The 10,625-nt window shown below is 44.0% G+C and overlaps 2 protein-coding genes across 2 annotated transcripts; one reads left to right on the top strand and one right to left on the bottom strand.

Moving 5' to 3' along the window:
* The first annotated feature begins 1,280 nt into the window (after positions 1-1,280).
* Positions 1,281-4,808, top strand: LOC142378416 (uncharacterized). Its single transcript, XM_075462895.1, has 2 exons — positions 1,281-1,569; positions 1,673-4,808. The coding sequence occupies exons 1-2, from the start codon at positions 1,493-1,495 to the stop codon at positions 2,313-2,315; spliced, it is 720 nt and encodes a 239-aa protein (XP_075319010.1). The 5' UTR covers positions 1,281-1,492; the 3' UTR covers positions 2,316-4,808.
* On the bottom strand, positions 2,669-10,076 carry zfp91 (ZFP91 zinc finger protein, atypical E3 ubiquitin ligase). Its single transcript, XM_075462894.1, has 12 exons — positions 9,259-10,076; positions 8,897-8,934; positions 8,629-8,745; positions 8,281-8,317; positions 7,079-7,186; positions 6,898-6,990; positions 6,558-6,743; positions 6,248-6,298; positions 5,976-6,054; positions 4,818-4,932; positions 4,627-4,726; positions 2,669-4,539 (listed from the first exon to the last, which is right to left on the bottom strand). Exons 1-12 carry the CDS (start codon positions 9,669-9,671, stop codon positions 3,558-3,560), a joined length of 2,319 nt encoding a protein of 772 aa, XP_075319009.1. The 5' UTR covers positions 9,672-10,076; the 3' UTR covers positions 2,669-3,557.
* Between the last annotated feature and the right edge of the window lie 549 nt (positions 10,077-10,625).

The raw sequence follows: 10,625 nt of genomic DNA, 5'->3' as shown, positions 1-10,625 counted from the left end.
AAGTGCAGTCATTTACCGTCACCGCACAGTTGTATGAAAATACACTTTAGCAGTTAGCTCCCAGTCATGCTCTCTGACTCAGAAACAGGGTTCATTGTTGGGGTGCAGAGGCCTGAAGCTTCAGCCAGCAAAGACTACTCGAATGTGTCATGTAAAACCAGTGAAGTGAAATCTGAATTTAGATCTGTTGGACATACATCAGTGACCAGAGCAGGGAAATTGTATGGTAGAAAAACCATAAACACTAGTCTACAGAGACCAGGAGAAAAGTTTCTGCTGAATGGAGCGGAGTGCATGTTTAGTGTGCACGAAGATAATGGTACTGGCCTGAACTCTAACCCTCTCAATGAGCGGATCTAGCAGCTCCATATGCTGTGGGTGGATGGGTGGGGGTGTCACTCCACTGCTCAGAGTAATCACCTTCACCCTGGGATGAAACATTTCTAACCTGAAGATAGTGGTGTTTTACAGGAAGACAACGCTCCTATTCACAGTGTTGGAGGAGTCACTGGACAGTTTTTCAAGTATAATGATGTTATGATTTATATGATGATTTATACCTTCCCACTCACCAAATCTCAACCCAGTTAAACACAGGTGGAACAGGACTATGTTCTGAAGGAACGGCTTTTTATTGAGTCCCAGAGACAGAAGCACAGAAGCTGTTGTGGTGGCAGACAGCAGCCAAACAGTAGAAGAAATTAATTTAAACTTTATCATTTTTTTATTCTTTACAAACCGACAGCAAGTGTTGTGCTCTTAAGCTAAATATTTCAAAATGTTATGTCTTAATTGCTAACTACTTGAAAAAGAGAGGATGGATACATTGGAGTTATTCAAGGACTGTTTGTAATCTGTCATTTGGGGCTGTGCAGAAATGACAGTCTTAACACAGTCAAGAATATACAGTCTGTTAATTATGGCAATAAAAGATGAATTTAATCAAATGTTTTTTCGTGTGTGTGTATCACCTTTCATGCAAGCTATTATGTGGGTTAAAGTGAACTATTTGATACTAAAACAGATCAGGTGTAGAGCTTAATAGTGTGAAATAAAGTGCTAAGTTTAATCGAATGGACTGAGCAGACGGAACACTATAATTAAAGTAATTAAGATGACATTTTACAACATTGTTGCTTTTCTTAAACTGAAGAAGCTACAGAGTTTTCAAAAGCATTTGCCCACCCGTAAAACGTTTTCAGCTTCACGGCTTATACATTCCAGGGTGTAATGCCCCGCCTGTCCTACAGGGGTCAGTACAGGCACGTATAATGTACAGAGCGAGCAAATAACAACAGTGGACAACTCCAGCTATGGTGATAGCCGACCCGGGAGTTATGTTATGAGAGGAAATGGAAATGATTGTATATTTTTCCACCACGATACTTCCATAACAACATATTTGCTCTGCGGGCTACAGTGATCCAGGAACGACATCATCGCCCGTTTCTTCACAGACCGAGCTCATAGGCTAACTAGCTTAGCCTCAAGGATGAACTCCCTGGTCGGCTACGGAGTGTCTTCTGACTCTGACAGCGGGGGAGAAGATGTAAACATCACCAAACCGAGGTGAGTAGACGCTATTTGCGGCGACACAAGTCATTAAAATGTAGTAATTGGTTATTACGGTTACTCACATGGTACAGTAAATACTTTGTGTTTTGTATTCTAGCCCCGTTGAGGATTTGGGTGACGAAGCAGAAGGTAACAAGAAAGCTCGCAACTTTTTATTGCAGTCAACTTCAAGTGAATCGGACCCAGACGATGACAATTCAGCGCCCTCGCCACCAAACCAAACACTTGCGCCCAGCCAGTCCACCCTGCCTGCGCCATCCTTAGGTTTCCTAACCTCTAAGTTACCCTCTCCATCTCTAAATGCCTGCGCTGGCAGCAGTGTGTTTGCCAACCCTTTCAAGGCTCAGGCGGAGCAGAAACTCACTGCCTTGCAGAAACACGTTCCCCTCACCATGCAGGCCAAACCCTCCCAGATAGGGGGCAAAAGGATATGCGTGTCGTACAGGAAAGACGGGAGATGCCGGTTTGGGATCAAGTGCAAGTTTGCGCACGATAGTGACCTTCAGACTCCAGCTGTGTCACGTGACTGTCTTTCATCTGCGAGTGAAGAAACGTCAGAGGCAGCTCCCTCTGTGGTCGGAGCATCACAAAGCCTCCAGCAGGAGTCTAAAAAGGAAGAGTCAGAGGGGCAGCAAGCGAAGAAGAGGAGAGTTGGACTGAGTAACACCCTGGTCCCCCCCAAAAGGGCTTTGAAGCAGTACACCATGCAGAGGGACAGAGAGCGCATCAATATGTCCTGATGTGCGTCTCAGTAGGCTGGGATGAAACTAGGTCTGTGGGCGCTTGTTTAGGATTTTTAGCATTTTTGATAAAAGAATCAACTAACAACTAATTAAATCTGTTAATAGACAGAACTCTGGATGAAGGTCTGGGCCGTGCAACTGACCTACACCTGCCGTTACATCCTGACTGAGGCTTTGCCGGAGGTTACTGTATACGTCCCAGAGATGAGACAAAGTGTGGCACTTGCTTAAATACATTAAAACACTTGAACAGAAAGACTAAGGGAAAGGCCCATACCTCTGATAAAACAATACTGCTGCATGTTGTGTTAAAGAGAACCCCCCCATACAATGAATGAACACACTTCAGATAAATGTTAAGACATTTATTTACATCTCATAATTTGACAGTTTATATTGTTTGTGCTAGAACAAATCTAAGGTGAGAGGTTATAAGGTTCTATATAGTTTTGTTTATCAAATGACATTAAACTTTAAAGGTTATTCAATCAGTGACTGTGCTTGCTGTTACTTAAATGTGTTCATATGTGATTGGCTATGTGAAATGTCATCTTTTGGCTGCTTAGAATAACTTCTTACAGAATTTGACTGTGCAAGTTAAGAGTTCCTTCACAGTCTACAAACAGCTGCACAAAAACGTTCGACATGGATTCAAAGACTGCCAAAATCTGAAACAAGCACATTTTGTGACTTTTACAGACATGTTATACATTAGCCGTCGACTTTACTTTGGCTGGGTTCTCCACGTTTCCCTCGTCTTTGTGAGCGTCGATCTTTTCATCGTCTAATAAAGGTCCAGTCAAACGTGACGATAACTGAGAGGCCGCCCAGAGCTTTGAACAGAATTTTCTCACCTCAAACACGGAACGTTCACAACGTTCTCATGTGCGTTCTGTTTTAATCCACTTCATAAATTAAACTGATATATTCCAACCTATTAGATGCCACAAAGCAGGGTTTTTTTTGCTGCATATTCCTCTGAGATGGGCTATACTAATGTATAATGGCAACATAAACTGATCAATATACACACTCAAACAACTAGATACAGGGCTGTTATATACAAAGTTAACAACATACACAAACAAACACGTATCTTTCACTGATACAGATATTCTAAAAAGCTACCAAGTATGACAGTGAACAGTACATCATATTGGTGATCCTACATTTACCTCAAATATGGCAATACAGTATGTCAGGTATCTATCCTCTGTTCTGTTCTGTTCTGTCATTGTTTTACATGAGGGCCTGCTGCACATGTCTCTCAGTGGCTTCAGCCAGAACTTCCCCCTGTCCCGTCTGCTCCCAGACCACACTGTCCTCCCCAACAACGTCCGTGTGCTGAAGGGAGCTGCCTGACGTAGAGGAAGAAGAGAGCACCGGGTTGTCCAGGATGAAGGTGTCTCCGTTGGTGGTGGCTGGGTTCTGGGACTGAGGTTGGGAGGTGGACAGTAGAGGAGGGCTCGGAGCGGCTGCATGTAGGGTCTGAAGGTGCTGGGAGGTTGCTAAGATTGGGATCTGCTGAATTTGGGTCTGTGACTGGCTGACGGGCTGGAAGGTCATCTGTAGGATTTGCGGCTGCCCCTGGCTCTGCTGCTGGGGAGAGTACGGGTGAAGAGGCTGCAGCTGGGGTTGATGCTGGGTCACCACTGAGCTGGAATGGAGGGTCAGCTGCTGCGGTTGTTGAGCAGTCTGCACAAACTGAACGGGCATCTGCAGCTGGAGGTGAGTCTGCTGTTGGTTGTCAGCTGGCGAAGGAGGGTCTATGGGGGACAGGGCAATTGTCACTGGCACCTGCATCGTATGAAGGCTCTGGTCTTGCCCCAGTAAAACCACCTGATGGCTAACTTGTTGGGTCATGTGACTCATCTGGGACACCTGGGCCACATGCTGCCCATCCTGACCCAGCTGCTCCACCTGACCGTCCGGCCCAACTTGGCCCACGTCCATGCTGGACCCCTCAGCCTGCATGGGGTTGCCCTGCAGCTCCAGCAGGGAGGCAGGGGTAGTGATAAGGGCACCGGCATTGGCTGCTAGAGCCTCAGCGATTAGCACCTCTGGGTGACTCTTAGCCTTATGGGCCACCACACAGTCCTTCTTTTCAAACTTCTTGCCACAGATGGAGCAGGAGAACTGATAGGTGGCATCAGCGTCATGCTTCTTCATGTGCCAGTTGAGAGACGCCTTCTGGCGGCACGTGAAGCCACAGATCTCGCATCTATTGACGGGTAAAGACGGGTGAGAACAAAAAACCTCACAAAATAATGCAAAACGATGCAGAAACTACAAACAGTGGAGTACTCACTGCAGTGGCTTCTCTCCGGTGTGTATCATGCGATGCACGGCCAGATTGTGAGAGCTCTTAAAGGCACGAGCACAAAACTCACAGATGTAGTCCCTCTGGTCTGGAATATAAAGAAAGAATACAATCACGTTACATGCAAAGTAACTCAGTGTTGACTCGAAATGATTAAACATCAAATCTCACGTGTGTACCTGTGTGATGCTTCGCATGACGCAGCAGCTGCTTCTGTAGACGGAAAAGCCTCCCACAAGAAGGATGAGGACACACGTACTTCTTCTTGAGTAAGTGCTGGTACTTTATATGGTGCTGGTGTGGGAAGGAGGGAAAGAAGGAGAGAGCAACTTTTTTTTAAATTTTGTTTTAAACTGGATACGCTCTAGCTTTAAATGTTGTGCGAGTAAACATATAAATGGCAGTTTTAGAGTCTCTGCATTGGTTTCCTGTCAGCTTCAGAATAGATTTTAAGATTCTTTTATTGTTTTTTTTTTTTTTTTTAAGGCTCTTATTCCCAAGTATTTATCAGAACTGCTTTTATATTATGAGCCTGTTAGAACCCTCAGGTCTTCAGACAGGAAGTATTCATTCTTTTAAAGCCAGACAAAAAACAAAAAAAAAAAACTCGCCTTATTGGCCCGGCTTTTATTTGAATTGATATTCATTTTTTCACTCCTTTTAACTGTTGTACTTTTAACCCTTTTTTATAAGTATTTTAGTTACATTGTTTTAGTTATATTTGATGCCGTCTTATCGTTTTAATTTTATTTATCTGTATTATGCTATTTATTTTAGTTTATTTTAATGTGTTTCTTTATTTATTTAATGTTTTTGACTTCATCTCTAGTCTTCTTCCTCAATTCAGGTTTATATTGTTAGCTCAATATGATGATCTTTGTGTGTTTGTGTGTGAGAGTGTGAGAGTGATACAAAAGGACTTATCTTAGGTAAAGCACTTTGAATTGCAAAAACTGTGTGAAAAGTGCAATATAAATAAAGTTTGATGATTGATTAAGGAGAACAGGCAGCACCACTTAATTTCCTTCCTCTCTGGGGAAATACTGTTGCATTTCTGTGCTTTTTCCCCTGTTTGAGCTCGGCGGTTTGAATAAAATGCCAACAACAGGATGCATGGTAAGAATATGAGAGGAATCATAACCATTCATTTATAACATCTACGGTAAATATTTGTCCTCGCATGTCTTAAATCACTGACTGGAAAATCTGATTAAATCCTAATCTAATTAAAACCCGAGCAAAGCCGATTCCCACCAACTACATTTGATTTGAAAAAGAGGCCGTTACAGTGACGGATGCGAACAACAGGCGAGCACGTGTTGGTTTATGAAACCAACCTGAAGGTAGCGAGGATGAGCCAACACTGTCCCACATCCTTCCATTTCACAGCGCACGTACTGCACGGGGGGCTTCTTCCTGAAGGAGCGAAGCAGAAAAGCACGAGAAAAGCAAATATTACGTCAATGTCCGAATCTACATATACGCCTCTCGTGCAAAATGCTACATTTCTGCAAACATATCAGTCACGATTATATTCTTATAGGGATCACATACTGCTTATTTCCATCTGATGAGTCCCCTTTAAACTCCAAACACACAACCTTCTCACCTTCTCTTCGGCAGCCGTGGAGTTTTGTCATCTTTTTTCCGTCGGCCTCTCCTAACACAGTGAGAGCAAAGAGAGTTTTTTTTTTTAAAAAGATGTTTGTTTCACGCCTCTCGCCCGATGACCGCTGGGATAGGCTCCAGCCCCCCCGCGACCCAACCGACAGATTCAGCGGGTATAGAAAATGGATGGATGGATGGATGTTTGTTTCACAACCGCACACACATCAAAATTAGACTGAAACTGTATTCATGCAATTAGGATGGCCGACTCTTATTGATTACATTTCCTACATGTCTAGCACAGCTCTTACTTCCTGGGTCCATCCGGATCTTCAACTATTTCTTCCTCCAGTTTTACTTCCTCCTGCACAGCCTCCACATTGTCCGAACCTTCTACTTTTATCTCAGCGACCTCCTTTTCTTTCTTAGGCGCTTTATCTTTTTCCTTCTTCTCCTTCTGTCTCGGAGGGGCTCTGCGCTTTGGTTTAGGGCAGTCTCTATAAAGAAAAGAAAAGAAACAAGAAATAAATAACCTATTTCATTGACAAAATAAAGAAAAATATGGTTCCCTGCGAAAATCAGGCCCGAACGTATATATGAAAAATTGAGGAAGTGCAACGACCCCAACTAATCAGACACACACAAACAAACCTTTCAACCCTCGGGTCATAGCTCTGGTCATTTAAGTCATCTTTAAAGGGCATATCTTCCTCGCTGCTGATAGCCTCTTCCTCCTCGACACCACTGAAGACGACAAAACGAAAATGACTTCAAGCAGCATTTCTTTACACCTTCAGCATGTGCTTAAGTGGCGCACTGCAGCCGCGCGTACCTCTGGCTCTGTGGCTGGTAGTTGAGATCATTCGGGTCATCCTGAAATGGAGACTCGTCATCCAGGACTTGCTCGGCTGCCTCCTCTTTTTCCTCCGCTTTCTTTTCACTGCATGAGCATAAAGTTTCACCAATGATCCTTAATTAGAGTAAGCGACCTACGCCAGTATTTACACCCGTGTTATGGTGCATCTTCGTTTTAGTTTTTCTTTTTAAGACCCACACAGCTGTAGCTGGTGGCAGAGATTTTAAGCCCCTTCAAACAATGATGACTGAAAGCAAAAATGACCGCATATAACGGCTCGTGTGGGGGGCTAATAAAAGCTGAGCGATGGCTTCTATTAAAACTACTGCCACACAGAAAAGTCGGAACAAGCTGGAGGAGAGGATGTGTACGACAACTAAACTGATGGAGTCTATAGATGGACTTGTCAGAGATTTGAAAAGACAGCACATCAGTCGCAGGGAGTTCATGGGTAATTGTGTCAGCCTTATGAGAAAACCAGACACATTTGTAGCCTGGTACAAGTTGCATTTTTGTTCCACTGCAGCACTATTCCGCGTAAATAAGGACAACACAACTGTTCTGTGTCGCAACAACGTGCAGTCGCGTCTTTGTTAAGGTGTAGCCCAGTCTGCGGGGGAGCAAAAGCTCAAGGCTCTGTAGCTGACGTTCAGGCGGTGTGAAACTTCTCAGTTATCAGAGAAAAGCTTTAAGCCCTTGTGTGGTCACACACTACAATTTACAAATAGGACAGTAATAAAAAAGATCTACGCTTATGATACAATCCGATATGGAGAAGAAAAAAAAAAAAAAAAAAAGGAGGCTGTTTAAAAGTTAGATAAAAACAGAACGGAGTGAGACGGAAATCCTGTTTTTCCCTTTGCCCCCGAGACTTTCTTTCCCCTACCGTTTCTCACTGCAGAAACACGGCTCTCTGCTCAGCTAAGTCAGCAGCAAAGGGCTCCAACGTGAATTTGAAATTGTTACACCACAGTTCAGTTTTCCATTTCACCTCAGTTCACATTCCAGCAAGCTCAGGCCCAGAGAAGACAGCAGTGTTTCTGGACCTTGTTTACATCGTTTGTTTTCTCTTTGCAAGGTGAAGGATACACTTATATCTGTGGATGTAGTGCTGTCTGAGGGCCCGAAGATTACAGCCAGAAAATACTGATTTACGTTCTGATTACAAAAGTACTTACATGTCGTACTTCTCTGGAACGTTTACCTCTCCTGCCACTGTTTAATGAAAGAGAAAGACATGATGAGATTAAAACAAAAACAAAAACTCACTCTGTTCCACTTGCACCTTCATGCAAATTTATGTTTGGCACCATAACTTAAAGCAGTCCCCTCATTGCAACCTTTTAGTCTGTGCAGGTGAATTGTTGGATGTATTGTGGGGTGGCCATTACAAGATGGCACCCAGATTTGGGATGCCATTGATGCTGGGCTTTCAAAAGCCCTAAAAACAGACCGCACAATTTAATTTGAGAGTTTTAGGGGCACTCAATTGAATCAGAGCAGCTCATTGTCAACAGGTTGCTCACCAGCTGGATTCTCCATTCCAGGTTCGGTCTTACATACAGCCTTGGAGGAGCCGCGGACGGCCCTGCCAGCTGGAGGCTTGGTACCAGTCTGGGCTGGGGGGCGTCTGGAGGGAAGAGCTAATGTGAGGGAGTAGAAGAATGTGGTCAGACATTCTCCAATACGCCAATTGCGATACATGCAAAGACACACACAAAGAGCTCCGTTTGAATCGACACACATAATTACATTAGGATATAGTGAGGTTACAACGGGGATATTACTGATTACCTTGAGCATCTGGGGTAGGTTTCTTGGGGTCTTCTGAACTACAGAGAGGATGGAAAACACTGACATTTTACATTTTATTGACCTCCAGAGCGACATAGCACTACTGATCATAAAACATAATGAGACCCTGACTGCAGAAGCTGAGGCACTTAAGAAATGTGTGTGCATCTTTATAAACAGGTAACTTTTACTCCACCCCTGCAGCCAGTTGAGAGGGGACGTGCCATGCTAAAGGCGTGCGTTTGACAGGAACCAAACCCACCGACACATGTGTTGAAAGTATACACAACCTCATTGTAAGCAAATGTGCTGGTCTTGTAATGTTGTTTTTATAAGCTTGGCTTGTCCAAGTGAAAACTTACTCTGTGCCTTGGAGGTTGTCACCTGCGAACACCTCTCCACCTTCCAACGGATCCACAGATTCTGAAATTTTCTTCCGCTTGGAGTTGGAAACTTTCCTCCGCTTAGTCGCACCGGTGTCCGGGCTCGGTTCGTCTTCGTCGTCGTCACTTTTGGAGTCCTTCAACCATGCCGGTACTGCCCTCGTTGACCTGTCTCTTAAAACTCGACTCGAGGTCAGTGGGCTAGACGCAGCACCGTTAACGTCCCCTGTAGTAGCCGAGAGGCCGGCCCTTGGTCGGCCCGCTCCCCGCTCTCTGAGCCCCCTCCGTGGTGTACCGGCCGTACTGGTGGCCGGGGTCTGATCTGCGGCCTTGTCCTCCGTCGGCTTTTCACCTTTTTTTACATCCCCGGCTCGGTCGCAGGCTGGTTCCATCACCGTGAGGACACTACCGCCCAACTCAGCTTCCTCTTTAAGTTAAGCAGGTTTACATGCAAACTGAGGGAAAACTGACCACATTTGCTTTAAAGACGTTTTGATTGCAAGCGGCCCTTATCCAACAGTGATGCATTTTCTGTTGGTTTCGTCGCAAATTAAATGCATATATTTATTAATTAGAAACTTAAAACTTTTCTTAATTATCTATTCAGCAGTAAACCGATATCATTTTAAAGAAGCAGACACTATTTTGTCGTTCTTAAAGCCATAGTAAACCTACTTATTCGCCCGGGCCTGGAGCGCAACCATTTTGTGCGCTTTGTTGCGTCTCCTTTAAGCCAAATATAAACTGAAGGTACGTTGAACAGCGGCAGCGTGTTTCAGCAGATTTCACAATCATCTGGACTGTCTCCTGCCCCTTTCTCACCTTGGGTCAGTGTAGGCGGTTGTGTTTATAAATCTGCGAACGCAGCGGCAGCCATGCAACGGCAGTGCACACACAGAGGGCTGCTGGTGTATCATGGGAACTGTAGTCAAAAAGTGAACAACACCGCTCGTATTTCGCTTTCAGGGATATTGAAGCTTCTTTTGTTGTGCTTTGACAAATTTCATGTATAAAGTAGGTATATGGAATTCTGGATCAGTCGGAGTAGTTAGAATAATTTCAAAATATCAAAAGAATAATTATCGATCACAATATTAAGAGTAGTGTCAAACTGTGGTAACATGTTCCATAAATACTAAGTATTTCTCCTATTTTAGCAAGTGAAGTGATCATTTTGAGTGATCCTATTTTCTTCTTAGGCAATAGTATTTTTGTTGTCTATGCCATAGGTAATGACACACCCCCGTGTGTCAAATATCCTCTTATTCAAACTGAAAGCGTTTAATGCTGCAACAATAATCAAGCACTGATGTGTTAACATGGCTGCCACTGAAAACCTGCACTGA

The sequence above is a fragment of the Odontesthes bonariensis genome, chromosome 4 (assembly GCF_027942865.1).
Source record: "Odontesthes bonariensis isolate fOdoBon6 chromosome 4, fOdoBon6.hap1, whole genome shotgun sequence".
In the NCBI taxonomy this organism is placed as follows: domain Eukaryota; kingdom Metazoa; phylum Chordata; class Actinopteri; order Atheriniformes; family Atherinopsidae; genus Odontesthes; species Odontesthes bonariensis.
This window is presented reverse-complemented; position numbering and strand designations above follow the sequence as displayed.